Source organism: Chiloscyllium plagiosum, chromosome 42, assembly GCF_004010195.1.
Source record: "Chiloscyllium plagiosum isolate BGI_BamShark_2017 chromosome 42, ASM401019v2, whole genome shotgun sequence".
Lineage (NCBI taxonomy): Eukaryota > Metazoa > Chordata > Chondrichthyes > Orectolobiformes > Hemiscylliidae > Chiloscyllium > Chiloscyllium plagiosum.
Window position 1 is genome coordinate 15,844,034 of NC_057751.1, and position 10,427 is coordinate 15,854,460.

At 49.5% G+C, this 10,427-nt stretch overlaps 1 protein-coding gene across 1 annotated transcript in view; it reads right to left on the reverse strand.

Annotated features, from left to right (window-relative positions):
• The window catches only part of LOC122542980 (myoferlin-like), a gene marked incomplete at its 5' end in the record, with an annotated part of 121,844 nt that overhangs the window by 110,824 nt on the left and 593 nt on the right, over nt 1–10,427 (reverse strand). Inside the window, 4 exons of the mRNA XM_043681124.1 lie at nt 1,029–1,183; nt 3,214–3,277; nt 3,909–4,017; nt 7,799–7,890. Of these exons, the coding sequence (XP_043537059.1) occupies nt 1,029–1,183; nt 3,214–3,277; nt 3,909–4,017; nt 7,799–7,890 (420 nt within the window). The remainder of the gene's footprint in view (nt 1–1,028; nt 1,184–3,213; nt 3,278–3,908; nt 4,018–7,798; nt 7,891–10,427) is intronic.

Below are 10,427 nucleotides of genomic sequence, written 5' to 3' on the forward strand. Positions count from 1 at the left end.
TTTCTTCCACATCCATGCATTTTCGATCAGAGATCCCTAGTTTTGAAATACTCCGCTCCCCCCCACCCCCACCCACCTCCCCCCAACTCCCCGCCCCCACCCCGACCCCAACCGGGTCTAGATACACCCATGCGGAATAATGTGCTCTCAGCATGCAGCCTGTCACCCTCCCTCAGAATCTGACAGGTTTCAATCAGATCGCCTCTTGTATTTTAAACCCCAATGGGTACAGGCCTAACCCTACCAGGTAGGATCACTCCCTGTGTTCCAGGAATCAGCCAAGTGAACCTTCTCTGGACTTCTTTCTGTGCAACAATATTCCTTCTTCAGTAAAGAGAACCGAACTGTACACAGTTCTCCGGATGTGGTCTCACTACTCCCTGTACAGCTGTAGCAACCTGCTATCAAACTCCAGAATGGGCCAAACTGGATTGTCTGATTGACAGGGTGAATATTCGCCAAGAAAACTGCAAAGAGTAATTTGCTCTTTGTTCAACAGTGTAATGGCATGCTGACGAACTAGGTGTTCATAGATCATATAACCCATACAGTATGGAAGCAGACCGTTCTGCCTACCGAGTTCACACTGATCCCACCCCTGTAATTCCCATTGCCAATCGACCTAACCTGCAACTTCTTTGGGCTGTGGGAGGAAACTAGAGCAACCGGAGGAAACCCACAGTGGAGAATGCGCAAACTCCATGCAGACAGTCGCCCAAAGGTGAAATCGAACCCAGGACCCTGGCGCTGTGAGGCAGCAGTGCTAACCACTGATCCACCATTTAACACCCTCGATACAAGGCTCTTGTGTGCAGCTAAATAATCCAAGTCTTACCTTTCCATCTCATCTTTTTCTCTCCCAACTGACTAAACAAGGGAAGTGCAGCAACTGCATTGCTCCCATCTTGAGTCAGGTCCGATATAACCTGCACAGTGCCTTAGGTCATTGGGCCTAGGCCTGACATATGCCCTGAACCTTGTGCCCCCCCCATCCCCATGTCTGACCACCATCCTACTACCGCGTTTACCTGGAAGTCCTGTGGTTTATCAGAAACTTTCTGCGCGAACTTGGCAGTTCCCCTAACGGAGGCATTTTCTGGCGATGGTGATTGAGACCTCAGTGGGATCTCCTGTAATCTGGGAACATTAATGGTGTCATCCTGTTCTGGATGGCCTGGCTTCCCTGAGAGGGAAACAGATCAAATCGCGTCGACACAGTGTACTGTACATACAAATACATGCAAAACAGGCGCAAACACACACACCCGCCCAAGGAAAGGTGAATCACACACACAAGAAACCATGTTAAATGGAGATGGGGAAGCAGGAGAGGGAGGGGATATAGTCACAGCCACACGGTCTCCACAGGATTGATGCCCGGGAAGGACACACATTTAAGAGCAACAGAGGCTTTCTTCTCTCCAGCTTTGCCTGTCAGCTCACCCAGTCAGAAGGCAGTTAAAATACTGTAAAAGGGCAGACTAAACATCGACTGGGTGAGCATCTTGCAGAACATTTCCAATTCAGTCGGAAGGCAGTACTCCAGTGGCCTGTCACTTCAATTCTCACCCTTGTTCTCCACACTGACATCTCTGTCCTTGGCTCTCTGCAGTGTCCCAGTGAAGCTCAGCATTTGCTTGAGGAGCAGCGCCTCATTATTCAATGAGGCACCTCCGCCACCCAACCCCACTCACTCCAACCCTAGCTTTGCGCAAAGCCTATTACGTTGCTGTTTGTGCAGACCTGAAGTATTAATTCTGCTCCTCTCTCTGTCCCTGTCTCCCAAAACCGATGCTCCCTGACCCACCAAGTCTTACCACAATTTCCAGTTTCTATTCAGTTTAAGGGCTCGCCTGTGTTTAGATTAGATTCCCTACAGTGTGGAAACAGGCCCTTTGGCCCAACAAGTCCACACCGACCCTCCGAAGAGCAACCCACCCAGACCCATTCCCTATATTGAACCCTGACTAATGCACCTAACACTTTGGGCAATTTAGCATGGCCAAATCACCTGACCTGCACACCTTTGGATTGTGGGAGGAAACCGGAGCACCCGGAGGAAGCCCACGCAGACACAGTCAAGGAATAGAACGCTTTTGCATTCAAGACAACCTGCAACGAGGGATACCTGGGGAGGTACAGCATGGTCAGATGGAGAGGAAAGATCCCTTGAAGTCTTGTGGCACAGTGGATAGTGACTCCCTGAACGAGGCAAAAGTTAACAGCTTGAGTGCTACCCAGGTCACGGAAGGCAAGGCAAGCGTGCTCATAACACAAACAAAACATGCAGCAATCTACAAATGCTTCCAACGCATGCTGGTGGCAAGGGATAGGAGCGGGACACACACACACACACACAATGAGGCCATTCAGCCCCTTGCACCCATACTGGCACTCAGTAAGATCACAGATTATCTGCATCCACCTTGCCTCAACAGCCCTTACTACCCTCAACTGATCGTGGATGTCAAGTTATTCACTGAGATAGCATCCCCTTGTTTTTCACGGGAGGGAGCTTGGCACTTTGGCCATCCCTTTCTCTTCTGAACGGCCTGGCACTGATTTCAAGGTTGCGTTCCCTGGGTCCTCGACACCTCCCACCAGTGGGGAAAGTTTGTGAACCCGATCAATCCCTTCTGCAGTCCTGGCAGAGTCTCTGGTGAACATTTCTGGTGAACATAAGGCTCTCTCTGCTCTCCATTCGAGCCAGGGTTGTGTATTGCTGTAACCGTAAGAAACAGGAACAATTTCAATATGAAAATGACATTCCAGATCCGCTTTCCCGTAATCCTAGATTCCCTAGCAAAGCTCCCTCTCTCCTGTAACCTGGAATTATGAGTATTTTTTTCCATTGTGTTTTCTTGATTTGCTTTAGTGTGTGGCTTTGAGCTTTGCATTGATCTGTGTACATGGAGACAGATAGGGCATTCCTTTGGCATCTGATGACTCAGCCTCTCTGTGGGCCTGTAAAACCACTTTGTTCACCTCCATTTGCAACACTTGGATCTGTCCCCTTTGTGGTCCCACCTCACACTTACCGGCTGTGAAATCCATTCGCTGCAGCTTCCAGTCACTGGATCCAGTCTCATTTACCTCCACAACGTTAGGTAGCTCTCACTACCATATTGCCGAGCTGACTGTGACAGTCCCGTGTTTGCGACTGCTCAACACAAGACCCACGCAGAAAGACAATTCGCACAGCGGCCCACTTACCTTCTTTCGTTTCTTTTTTATTGACGAGGGGTGGTTCATAGACGATTTCAAAGCTGAGCAGGTTCTGCAAACGAAACACATAAATCCCTAAACAAAGCTGTCTTCCCGTTGTAACACCGCCGTCCTCCCCAAAACAAACAGCTTGACCAACTCAGGCACCCTGAATCATCCCTCTTCGTGCCCATGGCCTGCGCAAAATTGGTGTTTCACAGGAGCATAGGAGATCGGAGCAGGAGTGAGGCCTTAAGAGTTAGGAGCACAGATCTCGATTAAACAAGGACGTTTTCTTGTTAAAAAGAGCACCTGCAAGGGGAAGAGGGTGGCAGACTGGCAGTGAGGTCGAGGGACGGAACTCAAGATGTTAGGGACCAGGCAGCTGCAGGCATGGCCACCGATGGTGGGTGACGAAGTTCAAAGGCTGGAAACTGGGGGAGCTCAGAGATCTCAGAAGGTGGCAACAAGTTACAGAAACAGGGCAAGACAAGAGCATGCAGGGATTTCAATTTTAAATCCGCATTTTCTGGATCGCAAGCCAATAAAAGCCTGAAGACATAGGGCAATAAGCAAATGGGACTCAGTCCCAATTCGGATCCAAGCTGCCAATTTTTGGCAGAGCGCAGATTTGCAATGGGCATAATCTAGGAATACAGGCAGGAGCGAGATCAGTCAGCTCTGCGTCTCCATAGAAACATCACCTTCGTTTTTTGCTTCTTCTTATCCAGCAGAGGGACTTTGACAAAAGATATATTTCTGCTCCTCTCCCCAACTAGATTGGCGAGCCGGACATTGACGGATCCTAGGAACCTATAGAGGACGAGTGAGATCAAATCCAGTTACAACAGACTATCACTAAATGCAGTGGTATCACACATCCACTTAGCAAACTTCATCATTGGCAACTTAAAACAGAAACCAAGTTTACATTCAAGGGTGGGGGAGGCAAAGGGTTACAGGTTCATAAATCATAAAGCACAGGAGACTGTTCAGTCCACTGGAAGATGGTCTTGGGTTTGGAAAATGCTGAATCTTATAGACAGCACAACAAGCAGTGAACACAATGTGCTGCTGAACGCCAAATTCCAACATACACCCTCCTGCTCCTTGGGAATCAGTTCAGAGGAGGTTTACTGGATTCATCCCTGGAATTAGCAGGTTGACTTGTGAGGAAGGTTAGACAGGCTGGACTTGCTTTCAGCACAGTTCAGAGCTGAGTTCCAGAGGTGAGGTTAGAGTGACTGCCCTTGACATGAAGGCCACATTTGACCGAGTGTTGTATCAAGGAGCCCTGGCAAAACTGGAATCAATGGGCATCGGGGGGCAAACTCTCCACTGGTTGGAGTCATACTTGACATATAAGAAGGTGATTGTGGTAGTTGGAGGTCAGTCATCTTAGCTCAAGGACATCTCTGCAGGAGTTCCTCAGGGTAGTGCCCTAGGCTCAACCACCTTCAGCTGCTTTAGCAATGACCTTCCCTCTGTCGTAAGGTCCGAAGTGGGGATGTTCGCCAATGATTGCACAAGTTTCAGCATTATTTGCAGATCCTGAAGCAGTCCGTTGTTCAAACGCAACAAGACCGGGACCGTGGGCGGCACGGTGGCACAGTGGTTAGCACTGCTGCCTCACAGCGCCAGAGACCCGGGTTCAATTCCCGCCTCAGGCGACTGACTGTGTGGAGTTTGCACGTTCTTCCCGTGTCTGCGTGGGTTTCCTCCGGGTGCTCCGGTTTCCTCCCACAGTCCAAAGATGTGCAGGGTCAGGTGAATTGGCCATACTAAATTGCCCGTAGTGTTAGATAAGGGGTAAATGTAGGGGTATGGGTGGATTTCGCTTCGGCGGGTCGGTGTGGACTTGTTGGGCCGAAGGGCCTGTTTCCACACTGTAATCTAATCTAATCTAATCTAATCTAATCTAACATCCAGGTTTGGCCTGATGAGTAGGAGAAAGTGAGAACGACAGATGCTGGAGATCAAAGTTGAGAAAGTGGTGCGAGAAAAGCACTGCGGGACATCCGAGGAGCAGGAGAATTGATGTTTCATTCCCGGTGAAGGGCTTATGGCTGAAACATCGATTCTCCTGGCCCTCGGATGCTGCCTGACCTGCTGTTGTTTTCCAGCACCACACTCTCGATTCTTGGGCTGATAAGTAGCAAGCAACATTCCTGCCATACAAATGCTAGGCAATGACCATCTCCAATAAGAGACAATCTGATCACTGCCCCTTGACATTCAATGTCACCATCACTGAATCGCCCACTATCCGTGGACTCGAAACCCCACCGGACTCACCATATTAACATAGTGCAATAAGAGCAGGTCAGAGACGAAGAATCTTGCAGCGAGTAACCCACATCCTGACTCCCCAAAGCCTGTCCACTATGTACACGGAGTGTGATAGAAAACTCCCCACATCTGGATGAGTGCAGCTCCAACAACACTCAAGGAACTTGACACCATTCAGGGCAAAGCAGCCCGTCTGATTGTCCCCACATCCACAAACATCCACTCCCTCCAACCCCATCGACACTCAGTAGTAGCAGTGTGTCTTATCTACAAGATGCAATTTACCGAAGATCTTTAGGCAGCACCTTCCAAACCCATGACCACTTCCATCTAAGAAGGACAAGGGCTGCAGGTACATGGGAACACCACCTCCTGCAAGTTCCCCTCTGAGCCACTCCCCGCCTGCGACTTTCAAACATATTGGCCGTTCCTTCAGTGTCCAAGTTAGGGGTTGCAAATTTCAGGATAGAGATGAGGAGGTTTTGTTTTGTCTGTCAGAGGGTTGAGTATCGTTGGAACTCTCTGCCTCAGACAGCAGTGGAGGCAGGGTCACTGAATCTTGTTAAGGAGTGTGTGGATAGATTCTTGTTAGGCAAGGAAATGAAGGCTCTTTGGGAATAGAGAGGAAAGTGAAATTCGAGATGCAAACAGACCAGCCACAATCTTATTGGATGGTGGAGCAGATTCGAGGGGCCAAATGGCCTAATTCTGTTCACAATCCCAACAGCGTGAAAGCAGCTCATTCAACTCATCGAATCCACATTGACCCTCTGAAGAGCATTCCTTCCAGCCTCAACCCCAACCCTATCCCTGTTATCCTGCAATTCCCCACGGCCAATCCACCTAACCTGCCCATCTTTGGACTGTGGGAGGAAACCCATACAGACACGGGAGAACGTGCAAACTCTACACAGACAGTTCCCCGAGGGTGGAATCGGACCTGCGTCTCTGGTGCTGTGTGGCAGCAGTGCTACTGACTTTGGTGTCTCCCTAACTACCAGAGCCACTCCTTATTTTGGAGACAGGGAGGAACGGCACCCATAGGCTGACAGATGAAGAACTAGAGGGCACAGATTGAGGTCAAACGGCCGACAAACTGGAAGAGAAATGTTTTGACGTGGCGAGGGATTATGATCTGCAATGCACTGCCTGAACTTTCCCATCTAATCTTTCTTCCTCCTGTACAGACCTCAGAGGTCAGTGCATGGTATAAGTCTTCAATACTGGGTATCAAGACAATCAGCATGTGCGGTGCTTCCCAGCAGCTGTAATGGTGTCAGGGGAACGTTGCTCCCAGAGGGAGGTGGACACTGGCTCAAAGTTGGCTTTCCAAAGGGAACTGGATGGATTCTCAGAACACAAAGGAAGTGCAGGGCTGTGGGGAAAGCGGACTGAAGTGAATCGTTCCTTAAAGGGGACCTGATGAACCGAATGGCCTCACATTATATCTATCCAAGGAGAATGGAGATGCTGCCCCAAGTCTTCAGAATGGCCTTGGTGAAGTGGGCTGGGAATCGTACAGCCGCAGAAACAAGCTATGGCTCACCATGGAAACGGCGAAGGTTCACTAGATTGGTCCCTGAGAGAGGGGGCTGTCTTAGGATGAGAGACTGTGAAAGCTGTGTCTTCCCCAGAGTTGAGAAAAATGAGAGATGATTCCAATGAGACACGCAGATTTTGAAGGGGCTTGACAGAGTGGACACAGAGATTGTTGGCTGGGGGACCTTGAAGAGACAGAACGAGGGGCTGATCGTTTCAGATCGAGGTGAGGAGAAATGCCTTCACACATGGGAGTTGTGAACCTTGGGAATTCTCAGCTCCGGGATGCAAGGCTTTTCAGGAAGGTTCTCCTGGGGAATCCGGGGTATTTGGGGAGCAGACGGAAACGTGGAGTTGGAGTCGGAAACCAGCCACGATGGAGGGAGATGGCAGAGCAGGCTCAAGGGGCCAAATGACCTCCTTCTGCTGCTGCTGCTGTGTTGTACAGTAACTGGTCTGTGCCAACGCTCCACACAAGCCTTCTCTCTCTCCACTTCATCTCACCTTAGCAGTGCATCCTTCTGATTCTCACACTTGCACCCTCTCTCTCTCTCCTCACACAAACTCTGCAAGTGACCCACTGTTCAAAACATGGAGATGAGAGTCTGGTAAACAACTGCGACTGTGCTTGGAAGCAGCTGCCAGCAGTGATTTTCCTCCGGGTGTTAAATTTTTATTTTAAATAATTTACTGACGGTTTTCGTCCTGAATCCCCCCCCATTGACGTGGGGCGACTGTTCCTTCACAAAGCACAGAATAAGGTTACCTGCCCTTTCCAACTTTGTCTTTGCCTTTCAGGTGAATCTGAAGAGAGGATTTGGCATCAAGAGGATTTCCTTTCAACTTGAACTCCAGCACCTAAAAGATTGAGATGGGAACCATGACGATCACAAACATCCAACATGGGCAGCAGCTGTCCATAGAGTCATAGAGATGTACAGCTCGGAAACAGACTCTTCGGTCCAACCCGTCCATGCCGACCCAGATATCCCAACCCAATCTAGTCCCACCTGCCAGCACCCGGCCCATATCCCTCCAAACCCTTCCTATTCATTTACCCATCCAGATGCCTCTTAAATGTTGCAATTGTACCAGCCTCCACCATTTCCTCTGGCAGCTCATTCCATACACGTACCACCCTCTGTGTGAAAATGTTGCCCCTCCCTTTCGTATCTTTCCCCTCTCACCCTAAACCTATGCCCTCTAGTTCTGGACTCCCCCACCCCAGGGAAAAGACTTTGCCTATCCATTCCCCTCATAATTTTGTAAACCTCTATAAGGTCACCCCTCAGCCTCCGACGCACCAGGGAAAACAGCCCCAGCCTGTTCAGCCCCTCCCTATAGCTCAAATCCTCCAACCCTGGCAACTTCCTTGTAAATCGTTTCTGAACTCTTTCAAGTGTCACAACACCCTTCCGATAGGAAGGAGACCAAAATTGCACGCAATATTCCAACAGTGGCCTAACCAATGTCCTGTACAGCTGCAACATGACCTCACAACTCCTGTACTCAATACTCTGACCAATAAAGGAAAGCATACCAAACGCCTTCTTCACTATCCTATCTACCTGCAACTCCACTTTCAAGGAGCTATGAACCTGCACTCCAAGGTCTCTTTGTTCAGCAACACTCCCTAGGACCTTACCATTAAGCATATCCGTACTGCTAAGATTTGCTTTCCCAAAATGCAGACCTCACATTTATCTGAATTAAACTCCATCTGCCACTTCTCAGCCCATTGGCCCATCTGGTCCCGATCCTGTTGTCATCTGAGGTAACACTCTTCGCTGTCCACTACACCTCCAATTTTGATGTCATCTGCAAACTTACCTCTTATTCTCACATCCAAATCATTTATGTAAATGACAAAAAGTAGAGGACCCAGCACCGATCCTTGTGGCACTCCACTGGTCACAGGCCTCCAGTCTGAAAAACAACCCTCCACCATCACCCTCTGTCTTCTACCTTTGAGCCAGTTCTGTATCCAAATGGCTAGTTCTCCCTGTGTTCCTTGAGATCTAACCTTGCTAATTAGTCTCCCATGGGGAACCTTGTCGAATGCCTTACTGAAGTCCATATAGATCACATCTACCGCTCTGCCCTCATCAATCTTCTTTGTTACTTCTTCAAAAAACTCAATCACGTTTGTGAGACATGATTTCCCACGCTCAAAGCCATGAAAGCCATGCCCCCACCTCCGCTGCATTCCCTCTGCCCATTACAATATATTTCATTACTCGGACCACAGCGAGAATTTTGCAAGCACGCTTATCCAAGGGAAGGTAGACTGACATTACAGGCAGTCCAGAGAAGGTTCATTAGGCAAACCTGGGAATGGAGGAGAGGTTGAGCAGGTTGGACTTGTACTCGTTGGAGTTTAGAGGAACAAGGCAACCCTATCGAAATATTTAAAATTCTTAGGGGACTTGACAAGATAGATACGGAGAAGTTGTTTCTCACTGTGGGAGGCAACGACCAGGAGGGTAATCTCAGAGTAAGGTTTGCCCATTTAAAACAGAGAATTCTTTACCTCAGAGGACTGGGGGATTAAGCATATTCAAAGGTGAGATGGCCAGATCTTTATGCAGAAAGGGAATCGAGGGTAAAGGACTGTAAAATGGAGGGAAGGATTATCAGCCATGACGTCATTGAATAGTGGAGCAGACTCGGTTGGCCAACATCTGCTCCGACCTCTTCTGGTCTACAGAGCTCACGTGGCTCTCACATGCCTCGCGCATATCTCCCCATGTACTAACATATCTCCCCCTGTGCATCTCAGTCAGTTTTCCTTCACCCTCTCGTCCTGCCCTCCTCTGCCTGTTCTATCTCCCTCCCTGTCACCTCCCTACCACCATTACGCGCGGGGACACCTCCCACCTTGTACATGGCAGGTACTCATGTGACTCAGCCAATGTTATCTATCTTATACGTTGCAGGCAAGGATGCCCGGAGGCATGGTACACTGGGGAAACCGAGCAAAGGTTACGACAATGGATGAATAGGCACCGCACAACAATCAACAGACAGGAGGGTTCCCTCCCAGTTGGGGAACACTTCAGTGGTCCAGGACATTCAGCCTCGGACCTTCGGGTGACCATCCTCCAAGGTGGGCTTCGGGACAGGCAGCAGAGGCAAGTGGCCGAGCAGAGGCTGATAGCTAAGTTCGGTCCCGTAGGGAGGGCCTCAACCGGGACCTTGGGTTCATGTCACATTACAGGTGATCACCATTGCACTATATACACACACAGATATTCCTACACACACACACACTCTCACATACACACGGACACAGATACACACAGACGCGCACACAGACACCCACACACACCCTTATAGACACACAGACTCCCACACACGCACCCCCTCACAGACTTAAGACACTCTGCACTCACTAC